Consider the following 21,309-nt stretch of genomic DNA (forward strand, 5'->3'; position numbering starts at 1 on the left):
TTTCATGATTGAGCACCTGCTGTCTACCAGACAACGTCTTCGGTGCTTTCACATACGTGAACTTCGTTTGCTGAACTTACTCTTGTTGAATAATGTGAAGATCAGCAAAGTGTGGTCATGTTATGCAAAAAAAATCAAAAGTGTTTTATATACTGATTACATACACTAAGGTCATCATAGCTTAGTTACGGTCATAGCTTAGATATGTTCAAGGCCCATACAGGGAAAAAGCTTTCTAATTCATTTTTCTCTTAAAATATAAAACAAAAAAATGGAAAATGCAGGACAGCCCATCCTATTTTATTTTTTATTTATTTAAAAAGTTTTTATTTTATTTTTTTTAACCCATCCTGTTTTAGATGGGACACAAATATATTTCTGTTGTATAATAGTGACTTCAAATTTGAAGTAGAAATATCTTTTCCGGGAAAAAAAAAAATCACAAACCAAACTTTCAAAATCACCGAGTCTGGAAAGTAGATTATGAAGCGAATCTCTGTGTGGCTGCTTCACAGACTCGGGCAGCGTTCAAACGCCACCTAGTGACCGACACTGGCATGGCAGCTGGGTTACAATTTCTCCAGGCTTGGGCAAAAAAAATGGTCCATGATTTTGCTTTTTTGAAACAATGATAGGAAATTATTGTTTTCCAGGCAATGAGATACTGTCTAAATTACATAAACAAACTGTGTGTGATATTTCCACAAGTAGAGAATCTTTTCCCCTGACCCAGTTTAAGTGGTATTTTCCCAAAGAAGCTAAGAAAAGGAAGGCACGGGTTTTCTCCTCTTCGCCTAGATTTTTTTTTTTTGGACCCAGATTATATCCTTGTTTCAAGTGATTCAGAGTTAGTTGAGAAATATTACATTGAGCCATGGCTTCATTTATGTAAAATCCAGGTACATTCTAGGCGTTTCCCCTCTTTCTTTCCTAGACAGCATCCCAGTGCCTTTTCCTAACAGATCAGACCAATCTAGTAGCCGTGATTTATCACAGACACAGGGACAACTGTCTATTCACATGCACTCATACGTTGTTGCAGGGAAGATCCCGGTGGCTTGGATAACAGGTGCATACAGCAATCTGAACCCTGACCGCTTTGTCATGAAGTGTAAAGTGTGTATTTGTTTTGCTGAGACTCTTGGAGGAGAAAAGGGACTAGCGGAGAGAGCTAACATTCACGGAATAGTCAGCATGGGCCAGGGGCCGTGCAGAGCGTGGGCAGATGAACTATCTCCGTCTAGGCCCTTACTGAACACCGATGAGATCATCATCTCCTGCTCTCTGAAAACATCTGTTGACTATTTCTAGACTCTGGGTTAAAAAGTCCAAGACCATGACGGTATGAAGGCAGAAAGGACAGAGTTACAGCGGGCAGACTAACCAGGGGAGGGATTGTGTCGTTGTTCTAGATGTGAAAATTGCGATCTCAACATTTAGCAAAAAAACAAAAAAAAAAAACAAAAAACAAAAACCAAAACAAAAAAAACAAACAAAAGGCCCCCAACTCTATCAAATGAAAGGTCTGATAAAAATAGCTTCAAAATTAGGAACACGGGAGTCGCAGAAAACACTGCTCAAAAAACTAAATCCTAAATAAGCGAATTAACTAAAGTTAAGGGTTTTGCATTATCTGTGGATTTTGATGATCCAGGATTTACCGTGGAGAACCAGGTAGCAGGTGCAACAGAAGATGGGATTGGGGGCCGTTGAGAAATGCAGCAGGAATTCCTGCTGAGCCCGGCCAGCACACCTCAGGTCCGAGCGAGCGTCCCCACGGGCGCGTTGAAGGCTGGGTCCACTTCCGGACCTACCAGTCCAGCTTCAGGTCTGCCTTGCTCCACACATATTTGCCTCCTCGCTTTAGAAACATCTTTTCATCAAATCCACTGAATTTTATAGCTTCTTCTACGCCAACATCCAGGATGGACTTGGAAGGATCCTTCCGCCCGTTCCTACAATTCAGGAAGCGCATCTAGAAAATTCATGACAGAAAGGGGATATGTTTGTATAACTGATTCCTTGAAACTCAGTGTTGGGGGGTTAATCCAGAATGATGTTTGGCTCTGGAGCCATTTCAACAAATATTTAGCGACAGGTGTTGGCCAGACACTACACTGAGGATGCCGACCTCCTAGAACACTCCTTCTCTGCTCGAAGAGCTCACTTTAACCAACAGAAACACATTAGATTGACGAGCACATGATAAACCAAATTACATGCCTGCCACATGTCCCTCCATGGGTCGGGGGGAGGTAATGTTTAGAAATTGTAAGGTGGGGGGGGGACCTGGGTGGCTCAGTCGATTAAGCGTTCAGACTCTTGGTTTGAGCTTAGGTCATGATCTCATGGTTGAGCCCCTTTGGGCTCTATACTGGCAGCACAGAGCCTGCTTGGGATTCTTTCTCTCCTTCTCCTCTCTCCCTGCCCCTCCGCCACTCGTGCTGTCTCTTTCTCTCTCAAAATAAAAGAATAAACTTAGAAAATTTTAGAAACTCTTAACTGGAGAGAACGGTGTTATAAATGCACAGAAGCATGACACAGGCTGGCATGTAGGTGATACTACTGGAATGAAAACTGTTCACGCACAGATATACAAGTGTAAAGTTAATAAAACTTTCTTTTGAGAAAGGGAGAGAGTGGGATAAGAAAGGAAATACCAAGGCGGGCAGGCACCAGACTGAAGAGTCTTATACGCCCTGTCAGGCGGGAATGAGGTCTTCACCCTTCTTAACACCCACCATGTCACTAAGCACCTTACGGTAATATTTGATGATTCAGAATGTTCTTAAATTACCAAAAGCAAATTTTGGTTCCACTATGTTTGTGCCAACTGTGTGGAGGCCAGAGAGTTTGTGAAGGAGCATTGGTCAAAACCCCCTGCCTATCATGATACTCCAAAAACAGAAATAAATTCTGTTTGACTTTTCCTCTCTACCTTGAACCCTCTAACACTGGACATTAGCATCATTGCCTTTCTCCTTATGCCCCATAAAGAGAGTTTGTCCTACTGACAGACCATGAAATGGCTGTGAAGCATCATTGGTTAATTTGAAGATAATAAAATACCAAAAGTCAAAATGAGCATTTCTCATTTTGACAAGTTCCATGCATACGTTAAAACCATTGTTCTTGTTGGAGTTCATTTCTTTTTTTAATGCTTTTTTAAATTTATTTTTGAGAGAGAGAGACAGAGACAGACGTACCAACAGAGCATGAGCAGGGGAGGACAGAGAGAGAAGAAGGAGACACAGAACCAGAAGCAGGCTCCAGGGTCGGAGCTGTCGGCACAGAGCCCGACGCAGGACTCGAACTCATGAACCTTGAGATCATGACCTGAGCTGAAGTTGGGTGCTCAACCGACTGAGCCACCCAGGCTCCCGTGGAGCTCGCTCATGTCTTAGAAACAGGTCTTTGAATGGACTTGTTTGTCCTGTACTAGAAATATTGGCAATGGTTTATGAATCTAGCCAAAAAAAAAAAAAAAAAAAAAGACGAAAGAAAAAAGTAATTTGTTTTCCAAATTTGAGAAGGGGAATATTTTCCTTCTTCTCTGGAAGGCAGAGCGGGTAGCAGTCGTGTCAGTGACTTCTGGAGAGGAGCCGCAGGTAACCTCTTCTCACCAAAGCCAAGATTGATCAGGGGACAAGCTGGCAACATCAGAGGTATTAAAGGTGATGTAAGGTGTGATAGGACCTTCCTCCAAAGTACCCCGGGTGCCCTGGTGCTGGAGAACCCCCAGCCCAAGACAACAGGACACGCAGTGCCACTTTCTATGTGACACCTGAGGACCCATCGCCCCACGGGAGAAAGCCTGAGCCTTTAAATTTTATAATTCATGAGAAATACTCACATACTCATCCAGAATAAGGTAGGAATCTTTCATCTGCAAAAGAGAAATTAAATACAAATTTAGTTTCAAGTATATTTTTCAGTATGTGCGCTCAACGGTCGGTCTTACGGGGTTTGCGTGTTTGTGTTTTACTGCTTCCGGAGTCTGCATTTCTTATACCACGTGAGTGTCTTTGGCTCTGTCCCTTACGAGGGGATCCATCAGTCAGGGCCCCTGTCCCCACCTAACATACATCTCCAGGGGCATCTCTCACAGTTTTCAGCAGGCTGGATTCTCTGCCCCAGGCTGAAAGGGTCAAAGGACACTGAGAGAGCTTCTCCGAGGATGAAATCCCCAGGCTAATTTCCCCATTTTCTCAAGCTGTGGGAGAGCCTTGTTTTTTATTCAGTATTCCCAATGGCTATTTTTCCACCATGCATGGAATTTCCCCCATTTTCAATGGAATTAAGCTTTAAGGCTATTAACCTGGGAGTCTGCCTGCAGATTTTAATGTTACCTTCATTACCCATAACTGGTTTTACCTTCTGTGGGTATATGAAAGGTGTCCCTATTCTCCTAGAGGAAGCTATACCTACCCTCTCGAGGCTGCGTCCTTGGAACAGCTCCCACCGCGGGAACGGTGGGCCAACACAGAGTCCAAGGACAGGGGCGGGGGAAGGGAACCTGAAGGTCTTTCAGAGGCCCTACAGCTGGCAGGTGCAGGGCTGGTGGTGGGTTCCAGCCCGAGGCTGCACCCTCCCATCCTCCTCGCTGAGCCCTCTAAAGGAACAGTGTGTGGATCCCTTGAGCTAGAGAGGTCCCTGCTTGGAACAATCTCAAGACGTGACCATGTCTGCTCCATTATACCTTCTGGTTAGACTCGGGCACCAAGCAGGACACCTCTTTGTGGCGGTCTAAGAATCCTTCAAATTCTTCATCGCTGACGATGAATTGTTGCGCTTCTCTCAAGGCGTCTTCTCCAGAATTCTCCCCCTCAATGAGGAGGCACTGGAAGACCTGGAAGGCGAGGAGGGTGTTTGCTTAGCAGAGAGTGACCCCCCCCACCCCCCATGTTTACGTCCCAAACCTCACCTCCCCAGACCCGGCTTCGTGTCCTCTAGGCAAGGAAGAGTCCTCTTACTAAAGAACATTATAGAGAGACATCGCTCTGGGTCCCTCAACGTCAGAAAGTGCAAACGGTCTGAAAACATAAAACTGGTCGAGTTTATGTTTGAGCCAGTCTGACAATCTAACCTTTTCAGACCACCAACTAAGTGATGTTCACCGCAGGGAATGAGAGTATGAAGAAAATAGACGAATCATTTGCGATCCACCAAGAAATAAGTATTTTCGAAATGTTGTCTCTGCTGACTTCAAACATCCCTTATTAAGCCCTCTACACTACGTGGGGCTTTTTTCAGTAGATATACAAGGATAGTTTCCAAAGCCATTAATAGTCTTTTAACATTCTTTTAAGTAAGTAAAGTGTGTGTGTGTGTGTGTGTGTGTGTGAATTATTATTCCATCATAAGGAATACCATCCTCTGAGAAGGAAAAAACTGTCCCAGGGACCTGAGCAAGGTGGTAATAGGTGACAGCTGATCAAACACAGACCCAGCACAGAGCCCAGGGTTATAGGGTTTTCATGTAAGGGAGGGGGGATTACGCACAGCATGTAATTAACATTTTAGCCAGCTTAGAATTAATTTTGAAGCACCCTACACGTTGCCTTCTTTGCTCACTCTATTCCCACCCCCTTCTTCTCTGCTCCCTAGTCCTTAAACATCCGTCCCCGCGGACCCTGGTCACACGGTAGATTTACTATTTGCTTTCCTGGCTGTCTTGCTCTGTAGCCTGGGAGCTTCCTGGGAGGGGACACCTCTCATCTTTGTCCCCGCGGCACCCATCCCCAGTCCAGGCACAGGGTGAGGAGAGAGAGGAGGTCAGAGGAGGTCTCCACACAGGTGGGAATCCCAAGCCGGCTTGAATAGCAGGTGCAGTAAAGACACGCAGGGACTTTGGCCCTGGTGACTTTGGTTCCGGAATCCACCAACTTCAGTGGGGCTTGAGATGCAAAACAGGGGGAAGGGTGGTGGGATTAGATGGGGAAAGTCAGGTGCAGCCTGCTCTGTTGTCCCCAGAGCAAGCCTGAAGGTGATGGCAGACCCCCTGTGGACGAACACTGAGGTTTCTTCCCTCCTACTCTCGTTCAGTGCTGGAGTACTGAGCACGGGGCCTCCCGTGGAGGACACGGCCTCGGGGGTCCAGGGACCTGACCCAGGGGTGCTGCGTTTCATCAGTTTGCGGCCTGCAGACGCCAGTGATCTGATGCCAAAACTGCTTTTCAAACAGACAGTAGCTAATCTGCTCCCTCCAGAAAACTCAGGATTTTGAAAGGGCGATTCTGGAGTGACTCAGCACGCGGAAGCCACAAGAGGAGTTACAAGATGGGAGGAAAGAAGCTATGGGATCAGGAAGCCACAAGGAGCTCCTAGCAAACCCAAGCCAGGTATGTATGTATGTATACACACACATACAGGGAGAGAGAAGCTAAAAAGAGAATAATGAGGAAGCCAGTAGTGGAACAGAGATAGGGGATCAGGGAAAAGGAGAGTGTCCGGCAGGTGGTTCTAGAAGGAGAGTCTAAGAGCTTTGAGCCTCGCCTCTGGTCCTCGTCCATCCCCCTTGCTGGACCACAGCCTTCGTTCCTGCCCCTGTCTCTCTTTCTTGGCTTTTCTCTAATTCCTTCGGGGCATGGGGCGCAGGTCCGAGAAGCTGCGTTTCAAACAGTTCCTTGAGTTGAGTCTGAGGAACAGCCAGGGGTAGGAAAGTTTAATTTGTCGTTATCTGCAAGTGTCTGTCCATGGTGGGTGCTGTAATTACACCTTGAATTGGAACGTTAGACTTTTAGTAGCTGATGGAGGGATCGAAAGCACGAATCTCGGTGAATGAACTTTGCTGCAGCTCGGGGATGGTGTGGCCCCAATATCTACTAATAATTCAGTGAATAATATATTAACAGAATTTATGAAGAACATATATCCATTTATGAATAAGCCAAGAGTTTTAAGAAGAAATCCAGTATTACTATATTTAATAAAGAAATATCGGTTAGGCGTTGTATGGATATATGCTTTATTTTTTTAATGTTTATTTTGAGAGAGAATGAGAGAGCGAGGGAGGGGCAAAGAGAGAGGGAGAGAGAATCCCAGGCAGGCTCCGTGTTGCAGGCTCCACATGCGCGGGGCTCACACTCATGGACCTTGAGATCATGACCTGAGCCGAAGTCCGACACTTAACCGACTGAGCCACCCAGGCGCCCCACCTATGGACGTATTTTTTTAGAACACCTGCAAGCATTGACTATATCTTTTGACCTTTATCCTCCCAATATTCCAGAAGGGAATCGGTTCCAGTTTTTAGAAGGGGGAATTGAGGCAAAGACAGCGTAAGCAGCCTAAAGTTTAACAGGGCTGGAAGAAAGCACGAGGACCCGGTTTCCTGGCTGGCTCCTTCAGTCCAGAGTTCTCTCTAACCTTGACATTTCGGGTTTCATTGGCACAAGCGTCTCCCAAACATTTTCTGAGTTATCCTCGGCAGAAGCGACACGGGACACGGTACTTACTTTCCAGCGGACCGGGTTCAGGGCTTTAATCTGCTCCCTCATATCCTCATCCACGTTGAATCGATTAATGACAGAATTTATTTTGAAGGCCACTCTATAATGTCTACACCATGTCCTCAGTTTTCGAAGATTCTCCACGTGGTTCTTCTTTCCTTGGCCACGACCAATGAGGACGTTGACTTGTTCATCAAAGCTGTCACAGGAGATGGCAAGGATGTCCAAATATTCACCTGAAGGAAAACGGGCATCTTTAAGCTTTTCCATTCAAGGACCAAACCTTTTAGGCCATTTATAGGTTTTTATGATAAAACGTGTCTTGTTTGTATCTAATTTTTCATTTTTTTTTCAACTTTATTTTATTTGGGACACCAGGGTGGCTCAGTCAGTTAAACCTCTGACTCTTGATTTCAGCTCAGGTCATGATCTCACGGGTTGTGAGTTTGAGCCCTGCAATGGGCTCCGTGCTGACAGTGTGGAACCTACTTGGGATTCTCTCTCTCCCTCTCTCTCTTTCTTTCTGCCTCTTCCCCCACTTGCTCTCTCTCTCTCTCAAAATGAATTAAAAAACCTTTAAAAAGTAAAGTTTATTTTATTTATTTTGAGAGACAGAGAGAAAATGTGTGAATAGGGAAGTAGCAGGGAGAGAGGGAGAGAGAGAGAAACCCCAGCATCAATGCAGAGCCTGATGTGGGACTTGATCCCACGAACCGTGAGATCATGACCTGAGCCTGAAATCAAGAGTCAGATGCTAAACCTGAACTTAAACTTACACTGAGCCACCCAGGTGCCCGAAGCCCAGACATTTTCTACCACCCACCATTCCCCAGCCACATCTTCACAGTGGACTAGGTTTGAGCTTTCCTCATTATTAGGACTTTGCAGAATTGGTTGCAAAGTTGATTCTTAAAACAACTCCCTAATTATAGAAACTAGGGGTTCCAAAACTCTGTAAGCAACTATTTTCTGATTTTCTAATCAGGGAGCAATTTGAAGTACGATGTGGGGGCTAATACGTTATCCACACAGTCTTCCCGGATTCACCTTTTCCGGACACTTTCGAATCTTGTCTTCCTGCTTACCTTCATCCCATGGGCTACACCACCCACATCCACCACCCCCTCCCCCCCACCACGCCCGTGTCTTCACCATCTCCGGAGGGGCGTTTGGTCAGAGCCTTTCTGTGAGCAGCCTCAACAGAGAATAAATGCGGCCACGTTTTCGGTGGCGGCCAAGCTCACACCGCTCGTCCAAAGGGAGGACAGAACACTGTGCTCTAAGAGTTAGGTAATTGTCTCCTGAAATGATAATAGTAATAACAGCTAATATTTTCCGGGGCTCCCTAAGTTCCAGCCTGTGCTCTAGGGATGTTACATCTATGGAAACTCAGCTGTGAGGGACCTCCAGGGTCTTAGGATCAATGGTTCGCCATCCCGGCTGCAGAGCGGAGCCCCTCGGAGCCCCTCAGGTTGGTCTGTCCACACGCCGCGACGTTCTGACATAACGAGTCTGGGGTTCAGCCCCCCACGCAGACAGTCTATTTAAACGTCTTCAGCAGCCGCGTATGTAGCCAAAGGAGGGGAGGACAGTTTGGGCCCAAATGCTTCACCGATGAGACTAACAGAATGACAGTTCCTTCGAGATTTAACAATTGAGCATTAGCAGCAAGCCATAAGGGTTTATTCTGCAGAGTGGTGTCACCGTCCCCTGCTAGTGGCTAAGCTAAAGCCGCAGGTGCCGATACCTGCTCACTGGGACGCACAGAAGAGCCGCGGTTGCTAATATTTTCCGTTATCTGTCTTGCCATGCTTGTTTACGCGGAGCCCTGCGGCATGAAAACCTCTAACTGCGTGCCGCCCCCGCCCCCCAGCCTAAGGCCCCGGGATGGAAGGACCCAGAACCAACACTCACAGCGGCCACGACTCCCGCGTGACGCCAGGCAGCTCACCGTAAGTCCTGAACCAGCGCTCCCGGATCAGGCTCCCGTTGCTGACGATGCTCACGCTGGGCAGCCTTAGCTCCTCCTTGCAGAACCTCACCAGCTGGCCCAGGTACTCGCCCCGGTCATGAATGAATGGCTCTCCCCCCGAAAAGTTGATCTTCTCCATCCCTGTGAGAGGCCCGACGTGAATCTTTTATTCCCCGCCCCCCACTGCAAAACACCCCTTGTTGCTTTAACCGCAAAAGGGCTGTTTTCTCAAGGTAACAAAAACGAAATGATTATCTCCCCCCCTCACCCCCAAGCCTGGCTCCCCGTGCTTCCCACGGCGGGGAGGGACTCACACACACACGAGCCGGGGCCTACCCCTTGGCCCCTGCTTGAACACGGATGCATCTTACTAGGGAATCAGTTACACGGGTGAGAGGCTCTCTTAGGAGGCAAAGGGGGTGCTGAGTCAACACAGGGATGTGCGAAAACCTCCTCCATCCCATCCAGAATGGTCTTCCTTGGCACCTTCTCAGGCCTAGACGGCCCCGCACGCTGCCCTGGGGGGGTCCCTTCCCTCTCTGCCTGCTGGATGCCTGTGGTTCCAAAATTCCTGCCCTTTCCTCTCTCAACGTACTCCCTTAGTTTGGAAAAGGCTTTCGAAAAACAATATGCAAACTATAGGACTTATGTTTCAAACGACACCTGTGATCAGTTGTTTGACCAGGTATATTATTCTGGGGGAAATCACTTTGCCCTCGGGATTTTAAGGGCGTTACTCGTTGTCTTCTAGGTTTTCATACTATTGTTCAGAAGCCTGATAATACTTTGATTTGTAATCCTTTCGAAGGACATGATTTTGTTTTTTTCCCTTCCAGAAGCTTTCTTTCCAATGTCCCCAAATTTCAAGGTGATGTGCCTTAGTGAGATCTGTCTCTATTCACTGTTCTGGCCACTTGGCAGGTCCTGGATGGAAAAATACAGCTCCTTTGGGAACGGGAAGTTTCCCCTATTTTGTCGGTAAGTCCCACATCTTCTCGAACCTGCTTTTCTCCCTGGAGGTTCTGGTCTGTTGGTGCTCCGCTGGTAACCACCGCGCCCTCGGGCTGTGTCTCTGGAGTCCCATTTTCTCAGGACCTTATCTTTTAGTCTTTCTATCAAAATTCTAATTTTGGAAATCCCAGTGTCCACTCTCCAGACTCTCCCATATCCTGACTGTTTTCTCAGCATTGTGTTCCTTCTTATGCATAATAATTTTCCTCTCATCTCTCTGGGATGATCAGTTACAGATTTTTTTTTTTTTGACGTTTTCCTCTATTCTCTTTGCTGATTTGTTTTGGCATCTGCCTTTTACTTTGGGGTTTCTATTTGTCCCTTCTAATTTGAGTGAAGCATAAAAGAGCGGAACGGAATTTCTGTGATTCAGGAAGAAACCACGCAGATGGAGCGTTTCGGTACAGAGTGACAGAGCGAGAAATGGACTTATTCACTGCATAATGCCCCACATGCCGGTAGCCTTGGTGTCTCCTCTGGGCCATTTTGTTCTCCTGGAGAAGGACTCTTAATCTCCTGCTATGCCTGACCACCTGGCTGCCTGTACCCTGGAAAGTACCAGCAGGCAGGTTCTCAAACCCCGGCCTTCAGTGAGGGCCCTCCTCCAGGCCCCACCTGGGGTCCCTGAGCACAGCCTTGGTGGTCCAGATCCCTCAGAAAAGAGGCCGCCTGTCATCTGCAGGACTTGGAGAGGGACCTCGTTTGACTGTGGTGGGGAGAGCCGTGGAAGGGCCTTTGGCCTATTTCCGCCCTCCCGCCTCGCCCCCTACTTGTGGATCAACGCTGTGCTTCTGCATGATAACATGCTGCCCGTCTTTGAAATGTCCTACATTCCTTGCAGCAGGCTGGTGAGCCTCTTACAGCCACTGCCCTGCAGACACATGCTGAAGGCGTCCGAGAGCCATAAACCGTTTAGGACAACAACCTGTGGATTTCCTTGTGGGCTTATGCCCCTTCTTTCAATGATGCTATTGGAACTTTAGTGGCATGAAGGAAAGATTGGAAGGACGCTCAGTAGAAAGTCCAGAAGGTCTAAATACATTTAGAATTTCTGCAGCGATATTGTCATAGTGGAGTTCATTTCAATTCAGTTCAGTTCAACTCGGTTGACTGCGTCTCTACCAGACGCTCTGTTCCACTGGCAATATCAGAGCGGGACGTTTCCAGAATGAACCCTTAATCGGCAAGCAACTAGCTCCGCTAAGTGAAGTTTGAAACGCACGCTTCATGGGACTCTAAGGGTGCTGATAGCTCAGGCACCGGACAGCCTGCTCGGATTAGAGACAGAAGCCACCACACTTCAGAGCATGCGAAGGAAAGGGCACAGGGTGACAGGCTGCTGAAACAGAAGCGTGTGTGGGCATCAGAGGTCAAAGGAGCAAGCATGAGACCAGTAAGAGCAGCAAACAGACCGAGTCATTGGAATAAAATAATTAGAAGCACCAAAATAAACTAACGGAGAAGGCTGGGGATCTTATTAAGGGCCAAACAGCACAATCTGCCACAAAATTCCCTAAGAATTTTATTTGTGAACATCCATTCAACAAACTTGGTCCCTACAAAGTATGGAATACCGTGCCTGGCCATTTCATTTGTGCAAACTCACTGTAGCCCAGCTTTTAAAATGCTGTCCGGACCCGGTTTTGAGGTCCTGGCTGAAGGCTGGTCATCCTTAAATTCATCCTTAAACTCATTCAGCAAGGAAGGAATCATTACCCTGGTTTTTATTATTTATTTATTGTTTAAAGTTTATTTCTGAGAGACAGCGAGTGAGCGTGTGCGCACACACGCGAGTCGGGGAGGGGAGGGGCAGGGAGAGGGAGCGAGGGAGTCCCAAGCAGGCTCCGCACTGTGAGCGCAGAGCCCGATGTGGGGCTCAAACTCACCAAAAGCAAGATCATGACCTGAGCTGAAATCAACAGTTGGGTGCTTAACCAACTGGGCCACCCAGGCGCCCCATCCTGGTTTTTAGTTGCAGGGTTGAAGCCCAGAAAGGTTCACGAATTATTCACGAATACAAGGCTAGGGGGAAAAAAAAAATGCCGAGATGGATGTCCAAGCTCCAAAGCCTTCCATTTTGTCAGCGGGGCGGCCCTTCACCCCCGCTTGCCCAAGCTAGTGCCTCCTGATGGCAGACCAGATGTCACCTGTTATTCTTTTCAACACCGCCTTTCACGCTCCGGTGGGCCTACGACTGGACAGTGATAAGTTCTATCCCCTCACTGGTGAGGGCTAGGAGCCTGGCCGTGTGGCGGCGGTTATATTTAATAAAAACATCATTATTCCCTAAAGTGTGGTTAAATAGGGTCAGACAAACTAGAGAGCGTGAGACAGTGTGTTGGCCAGTGGCGTGGCCCTTGATGAGTTTGAGGGTAAGACGTAGAGGGGATGAAAGGAAGAGAGAGCTGAGGGAACGGGATGTGGATGCGTAGTTAAGATCTTAGATGTGGAACAATGACTTCACAATGATCTTAACATACAAGGAGTGATCCTATTACAGCCCAGATCACTACTGACCCCCAGAGTGGCTACCTTCTATTCCGTGTTCTCCGTGTAAAAGCGAGAGGAGTCAGTAATATTCTGGAGAAGCATCTTCAGCCGGAGTAGTACATTTTAATTGTAAATATAATTTGCATTTAGATTTAAATTTTTAATCACCACCAAAGTAGATTTTTCCTATTTTAGCCAGAAATCTCACCTACAGGGCACATAACCTATACTACGCCTTAATCATTTTAAGTAATTTTGGTTTTATTTACTTAAAACTGAGAGGTCACCATATAAGGGTTTTAATTATAACTAAAGTAGTTTAGGCCCTATTAAGAAACATCTGAGCGTTTGCTTATCTGTGCCTCGTAGCTACTTTTTGAGGTTGGCATATGAGTTACCTTTACACACATTTTAAAGATTAGTTAACTTACATTCAGAAAAGCTAAACGTCTTGGCAAGTCACATAAGTGCTGCAGCAGGAGCTCAAGTCCTGCCTTGCGAGTCAAGAGTCTGAGCTCTTTCCAGGACGCCAGCCCTCCCTTCATTTGCTCATGTCTCCAAAAACATTTATTACCCCCCTATTACATTCTAGATATTCTCCTAGGCACAAAAATACACAGAATGCTAACATTCAGCCTTGGAACTCAAACCCTTTGGGGACCCAGATATTAACAATAAAACAGCCTGGGGTGCCTGGGTGGCTCAGCCGGTTAAGCGTCTGACCTCAGCCCAGGTCATGGTCTCATGGTTCGTGAGTTCGAGCCCCATGTCAGGCTCTGTGCTGACAGCTCAGAGCCTGGAGCCCGCTTCGGATTCTGGGTCTCCCTCTCTCTCTGCCTCTCCCCAGCTCATGCTCTGTCTCTCTCTCAGAAATAAATATTAAAAAATTAAAACAATGGAATGAAACATAACTTAAAAAGTTGCTATAGTACACGTTCATAGCAGGCACCGTGGGATCACAAATAAGGAGACAGGGCGTTCCAGAAAGAGAGGATAGCGTGATCACAGGCCTGATTTATGCAGGTGGTGAAGGGGAATGAGTATAACATGATGTGCCTGGAGCATAGGGCACTGAGGGCATTGGGGTGAAGGATGTTGAGGTCCCCGTGGGGGCAGCAGAGACGATTATAAGAATCGCAGCAATCCAGCTGAGAAATGGGGAGACCCCGAGCCAGACCCCACGGGAACAGTGAGGTGGGACTCCACTTGGCTGAGCGGCTGTGGATGGTTGAGCAAACACCACGGGCAACAGAAGAAATCAGATCATTCCATTACGTAAAGTACCAAGTCAGGCAAAAGCCATCTGTCTGTTAGAAGACAAACTCGGGGTTACCCTTGTGGGGGCGGGGCAGTGATGGAAGGGAGACGTTTCCGGGCGCTGGGACGCTGTCTGAGTGCTGTTTATCTGGGCGTGGTTATTTTGTGCAGTTCACTCAGCTATGCCCTCAGGACGGGCGCGACTTTGTGTATGTGTGTTCTACTTCTACAAAAAAGCAAAACAAAACAACACAACAGTTAAGCAAGTTGAGAAAAAGTCGGCAAGGTTGCTGAAGTTGCCAGCTTCCCAGGAGCTCCGGGAAAGACGGGAAGACCAGGTGAGAAGGAAGGACGGATGCGGAGGGGAAGATGCTGCCTCGGAATCACGTACATGCCGAGCCTTCTCTGAGATGCTTCCACTAGCGTGGAGAAGCTCAGTAGGCAAGTCTTGAGATCAAAATCATTGTCGTATTTGTACTGCAAACAGTTTCTTTACAGTTTCATGGGAGAGGGGTGCCTGGGTTGGTCAGTCGGTTAAGCACCCGACTTCGGCTCAGGTCATGATGTTCCTGGGTTCGAGCCCCGTGTCGGGCTCTGTGCTGACAGCTCGGAGCCTGGAGCCCGCTTCGGATTCTGTGTCTCCCTCTCTCTCTGCCCCTCCCCCACTTGCGCTCTGTCTCTCCCTGTCTCTCAAAAATAAACAAATGTAAAAAAAAAAAAATTTAAAGTTTCATGGGAGGCACACATACATAATCCAAAGTAAGAGACTGGAACATTGTAGTTCCCAAATCAGAGTTTTTGTCTTTGTTTTCAACTTTCCTCGTTAATTCTTTCTGGAAACCCCCCACTGCATTGGTGCTTTGGACAGACTCGGAGAGTAGAACGGTCCCAACCTGCTTCTTGGCAAACGGTGGGGGGTGGGGGGAGCACTGGGAGCCCGGCAGGTGCAGGGACCTCTGCTCACCTGGAGGATGTGGGAGGGATGGGTTTGCGGTCCCTCCGGGCTGCACCGGCCGACTGGTTCCGAAGGCCCAGGCATCCCCCCCAAATTCGCCCCAATTCTCCCTCGCGGGACGGACGCGCTGCAGGCCCTCTGCCACCCGTGCGCATCCCCAAGCCCGTGGCCGCGCCCTGACTTCCTCCCGGGACCGGGGACTCACCGGCTTCCTGCAGCAGCCGCAGCCCTCGCTTGGCCTCGCCCAGGGGCAGCACGAAGGACGTCTTGGCCGTGTGGAAGCAGAAGCCACACTTGTAGTTGCACCGGCGGGTGAAATGGTAGTTGACGCTCGTGGGGGTGGTGGGCTGGTCCGGGCCCCGCCCGCCGTCCCCTCCGCTCTCCTGCGGTTCTCCCCGGCCCGGCTGCGGTGGCCGGGCGCTCTGGCCCCCTGGCAGCCAGAGTGTGGCCCTGAGCCAGAGGACCCAGGGGACCAGGCTGCTCCAGAGGGAGCGCAGGGGCTTCCTGAAAGCGCTCAGCAGCTTTCCAGCAAAAGCCACGGGCACCAGCATCCACATGGTGGCCAGGCTCCCCGAGGCTGTCCTGCTGCCTGGAGACAGGGCTTATATGTGCCGGGAGCAACCTGTCACATGGGCTGGACGGACACACTTCTGACTAACTCTCGGCTGAGCTCAAGTTTCGATTTTCCTGTTCGTGAAAATGAAAGTTGGGACGGGGCCAAGGCTGAAGGCTGGGGATCGGGGCCAGCATCGGCCCGGCCTGGCCTCACCTTTCACCTGTCTTGGGGGCCGGCACGGGCCTTCTCACTGGACACAGACCAGGACCTCGCTCTCTGTCCGTCTGGCCCTCCGTCCAGCAGGGAGCCGCAGCCCGGACAGAGATGCCCCGGCTCTCCGGGCGGCACGTTCCTCACACATGACGCTTCCTGCCGCCGCCCCCAGCGAGAGTCTGGTGTGAAAGCCACAGAATGAATGGCACGGGCGGCCCTTGCAGGGCGGGGACAGGACCCGTGGGCCTCGGCGCCCCTTGCAGACCGTGGTCCAAATGCACAGGCACATAATAACACCCATCTTCCATCCACCTTTAGCTGTCCATCTCCACCTTCTGTATTTTCCCAGCGTTGAAACTCAGACACTTACACTCTCCTGCATTTTATTGATTGATTGATTGATTGATTTAAAGTTTTTTTATTTTTAGTAATCTCTGCAACCAACATCAGCCTCGAACCCACGACCCCAAGATCAAGAGGCGCTCGCTCCTCGGACCGAGCCAGCCAGGCACGCCATTTCTATTTTACTTTTTTTTTTTTTTTCAACGTTTATTTATTTTTGGGACAGAGAGAGACAGAGCATGAACGGGGGAGGGGCAGAGAGAGAGGGAGACACAGAATCGGAAACAGGCTCCAGGCTCTGAGCCATCAGCCCAGAGCCCGACGCGGGGCTCGAACTCACGGACCGCGAGATCGTGACCTGGCTGAAGTCGGACGCTCAACCGACTGCGCCACCCAGGCGCCCCATTTTTTTTTTTTAAATATATACTTCTTTTTGTGAGAGAGAGAGTGGGGGGAGGAGCAGAGAGAGAGGGAGACACAGAACCCGAGGCAGGTTCCAAGCTCTGAGTTGTCAGCACAGAGCCCGACGTGGGGCTTGAACTTGCCAACTGTGAGGTCATGACCTGAGCCCAAATCACACGCTTAACCAACTGAGCCACACGGGCGCCCCATTTCTATTCTACATTCAAAAGACCATAGGAAAATCAGAAGCTTTGCTAAGGTTCTTGTTCATTGTCAAGAATTACAGCAGTTTCTTCCTGATTTTCAGTTTCCTAGAGAGCATTGTCGAATTTTGTGCTGAACCTTTTTTTTTGCTTTAGCTGTCTTTAATCAGAATTGTCTTAAAAATTCTTTTTAATGTTTACTTTTGAGGCAGAGAGAGACAGAGCATGAACGGGGGAGGGTCAGAGAGAGGGAGACACAGAATCTGAAGCAGGCTCCAAGCTGTCATCACAGACCCTGACACGGGGCTCGAACTCAGGGACTGTGGTTCGAGCAGGTGGTCTTAAGTTTTCCTGAAGCTCATGGAAAGTTGGGACAGTCCTGGTAGGTAAGCTTCTGGAGCCACAAACCGAGCTCGTCACGTACTGGCTCTGGGGCTTTGGTAAGTTGCTTTATTTCTCTGGATCTCCGTTACCTCATCTGTAGGTCCAGATAGCTCATGCAGCTTTTTTTGTGTGTGAAGACTGAAAGTTCTCATTTCTGTGGATCACGTCAACTGGGACGGTGTCTGGAAAGTGGCACGTGATCACTTGGGGTTGGCTATTGTTATTCTGGCGGTGTTGTGTTCTAAATAGAAACAAAGATGACTTTCACTTTACTTGGAAAGAAAACTGAAAGCAAATTCAGCAGAACAGCAAGCCTGTGTGTCATGATTTCTGGTTACACACTAATGGATATAACGCAAGCGCTTGAAATCTTAGCCCAAAGCATTGTAACATCTCACTGTCGTGTGGCTCAATCAGGAAATACTTTTCTTTTCCCCCGGATCACATGTGTTTGAAGAAATGAAAACCAAATCGGTTTACGTTTCAAATTGAGTATCGGGTAAGGCACAGAGGGTGACCGTGTAGGCTTTTCAAACCAGACCTTTTAAGGTCTGAATCCTAATTCGGCCAAGAGTGTTTCATTTGGCGTAAATTTCTTCATCTCCCTGATCTTGTTAACACATCTGGAAATATGGATGGCAATGTCACACTCACACAGGGCATTTTAAGGATTCAAATGTATATTCAGCACCGAGAGTAGTGCTTGCGTGATAAATTAACCACGTCTAGCATACCATATAGCGTTGTGCACCAGGCCCCGGCCTACACTTTGCATGCACTTACTTATTTTACAGCTGGAGAAGCTCACGACACGCAGGGAGTGTTTGAACTGGGATGTGACACCTGGAAACCCGCTCAATGATAATTATCAGCACGTTAGTTTAGTTTTTCCTAAATCTGTTCTAAGCAGGCCAGTTTCTTTTATGCATTCATTTGTTCCTTCCTTCCTTCCTTCCTTCCTTCCTCCCTCCAGGCATTCTCTCTTTCCTTCCTTTCTTCTTTGCTTCAACAGGTGTTTATTGAGAGCCTCCTACTTTTCAGAGAAAAACTTGGTAAATGTGAATAAAGTACAAATCAGATAAATAAGCCCAAGTTTTTCCAGCAGAGAACTCACAAAAGTCAAGTCCTTATGGTATTCCTTGAACATATGTCCTATTCCTTCCAACCTGTCTTTTCCCACCCATTTAAGAGCAAGGTTCAGGAGCGGTAGACTTTCTTATTCAAAGTCAGGGCCTGCACAAGCCAGGGAGGGATTTCTTCCTCCAACTGCTCAAGATGGGGGTGGGCTGGGGGAAGCACAAGGCAGCCCCGTTTTGGCTCTCTAGTGGGAGTTGGCCATCTCTAAAGGCATCCACACGCAACTGGAAAACAGTCAAATGTCATCGTCATTTTTCTGTAGCCAGGGACTTTTTTTCCTAAACACCTGAACATCTGTAACGTACTCCATGCTCCCTGATGTGTACCGTTTCCTGCAGGGATGTCCCAACAGCGGCTGCAACACATCAGCCGAACGTAGAATCCGTTCAGTTATTTGCAGACATCCTAACATCTCTGTGGTAAGTCTTTTTCTCACGCATACCATACGTCAGGACTACCCATCAACTACTATGCATCCCATACATCAAAAGGTACACAATTTGTAAATGCACAGCACGATGACTCTCTGGTAGACTGAACACATGTATGTAATGAGCATCTTGATCAAGAAATAGAACTTTGCCAAGAAGCCTCCAAGACCTTCCCTCAGGCCCTGAACCCTACCTCTGCCCCAAAGATAACCCTGTCCTGTTTTCTAGAAACCGTACTCTAGGTTTGCCACTGTTAAAGTTCATGTGGATGGAATCACAACATGCCCGCTTTCTGTCAGGACTTTCTCACTCAATGCTGTTTGTAGACTTATCCATGTTGCTGTGTTTAGCAGTAGATTGTTCATTTTCCTAGCTAGCATTTATTGATTCTATTGTTTGAATATACCACAATTCATTTAATTATTATTTAAAAAAAATTTTTTTAACGTTTATTTATTTTTGAGACAGAGAGAGAGCATGAGTAGGGGAGGGCAGAGAGAGAGGGAGACACAGAATCTGAAACAGGCTCCAGGCCCTGAGCCATCAGCCCAGAGCCCGACGTGGGGCTCGAACTTACAGGCCGCGAGATCGTGACCTGAGCTGAAGTCGGACGCTTAACCGACTGAGCCACCCAGGCGCCCCTTATTTTATTATGATGAACGTTTGGAATATTTTGCTATCACACCATGAATATTCTTGTATATGCCTTTTGGTCAACATATACATGTGCGTTTATGTCGGGTATATACCCAGGAATGGACTCATTGCCTCATGTGGTGTATGTGTGCTCCCCTTGAGCACATATCTGCAAAGAGCTTTCCAGAGCGCTTGAACCAGTTTACATTCCCACCGGAATACTGTAAGAGTTCTAGCTGCTCCACATCTTCCTTCTCATTTGGCACTTTCACTGTAAGATTTTTGTTTTGTCTGGTTTAATTTGGCCACCCAGTGGATATGTAATGGTAGCTCTTTTTAGTTTCCAGTTCTCTGATGACTAGTGATATTAAGCACCCTTATATATGTGTATCAGCCATCTCTTTTGTAAAGTGCCTGTTCACGTCCCTTGCCCACTTTTGTATTGGACTTCCTGCATTCCACCCTCCCCTGCCCCCACAGTGGACTTTCTGTATTTTTAGTACAGAATTTTAGAAATTCATTGTTTATCATGAACTTTCTTGGTCACACACATTGTACATATCTTTAACTCTTTGGCTTTCTTGTTCACTCATTTACTGGTTGAAACTTAATTGATTTAATGAGTAGAATTTTATTAATTTGCAGAGCTGTGGTTTTGTGTATCCGTGTGAGTATTTAAGGAAATTAAACGGACTATTAAAGTGCTTCAAAATAAGATATTGTTCCTTGAAATTTTTACTTAGCTGTCTTGTGTGAGGGGACTGGCTAAAAGGATTCATACGACTAAGGAGCAGGTTTAACTCCCTGTTAGGGTTTATTCCAGGGAAGGGATGCAGAGTGAAAACAGGAAGAAGATGAAAACTCAGACTGGGTCTGGAGAGGTCTGCACAGGCTTCTGAGCCCTTGGCCTGAGTTGCTCAGGATGGACTTTCTCTCAAGCAGTGCACTACAGGGACAAGTACAAATTAGTTGGTCAGGGAAGCCTGCTTGAGTCTCAGAGTCTGGGTTTATGTGGAGGGTTAGACGTGTAGGTGCATTCACCTGTGACTGGCCATGGTCACCAAATCTAAGAAACCCAACGGTGAATGAGGCGCCCATCACCAACCTTGGTGCGTGCAGAACAGTGCTGACAGGCCGATGTGGCATTGCTCCGGTATAGACACAGAATCATCAATGATTGGTACAAAGAACCTTTTGAAAGGCACGTTTCTAGGGTTTGGCCAGGATCGATCGTGGCTCCGGTCTCCCCTGGAGAGATGCTCTGAGTGAGTTGTGTTGACTCTTTCTTCATGGGATGGCACATAAACTCTATTAGTGAGAAAATCAACTCCACAATACAATAGAATATTTTTCAGATTGGAAGCTCACAAATGCATCCAAAAGAACTTTATGAAAGAGAAATAGAAGGCTTATGGACTAGAGGGTTTACCTGTTCCTTAATAAAGCAGTTACTTACTAAATGTGTCTACTTTGGGGTCCTTCATTACCTTCTTTCCCAGGGTTTAGATTACAGAATCATCACTCCTTCCCGGATCTATTTTGTCAATTCTTAGTTTCCAACTTCACCGTTTATTTTGTGACATTCAGACGTATTGATGTAGAATTGTATGTAATATTCTCTGTTTTTGAAGGCCTTCACAATCTGTGGCTTTTTCCTTTCTTGGATACCTATTGTGCTGATTGCATTTTCTTTCTTTTTCTCCAATTGAATAGTCTACCTAGAAGTATATCTACTTCAGCAGGTTTTCCAAAACCAATCTCCTTTCCAAAATAAATATTAGTGTTTTCATTTATTATTTATTAATTACTGCATTTATATTTATTAATTCTTCCTTTCTGCTCCCCGCCCCTCCCATGAACAGAGGGGCC

General features: G+C 47.4%; 1 protein-coding gene across 1 annotated transcript; it reads right to left on the reverse strand.

Annotated features, from left to right (window-relative positions):
- Nucleotides 1–311: 311 nt before the first annotated feature.
- On the reverse strand, nt 312–15,977 carry RSAD2 (radical S-adenosyl methionine domain containing 2). The gene is made up of 6 exons (XM_047069006.1): nt 15,342–15,977; nt 9,403–9,564; nt 7,458–7,687; nt 4,700–4,849; nt 3,854–3,886; nt 312–1,975 (listed from the first exon to the last, which is right to left on the reverse strand). The coding sequence occupies exons 1-6, from the start codon at nt 15,691–15,693 to the stop codon at nt 1,811–1,813; spliced, it is 1,092 nt and encodes a 363-aa protein (XP_046924962.1). The 5' UTR covers nt 15,694–15,977; the 3' UTR covers nt 312–1,810.
- Between the last annotated feature and the right edge of the window lie 5,332 nt (nt 15,978–21,309).

Source organism: Lynx rufus, unplaced genomic scaffold, assembly GCF_022079265.1.
Source record: "Lynx rufus isolate CCGP_SWC_20201006 ecotype Redwood Valley unplaced genomic scaffold, mLynRuf1.p SCAF_8, whole genome shotgun sequence".
Lineage (NCBI taxonomy): Eukaryota > Metazoa > Chordata > Mammalia > Carnivora > Felidae > Lynx > Lynx rufus.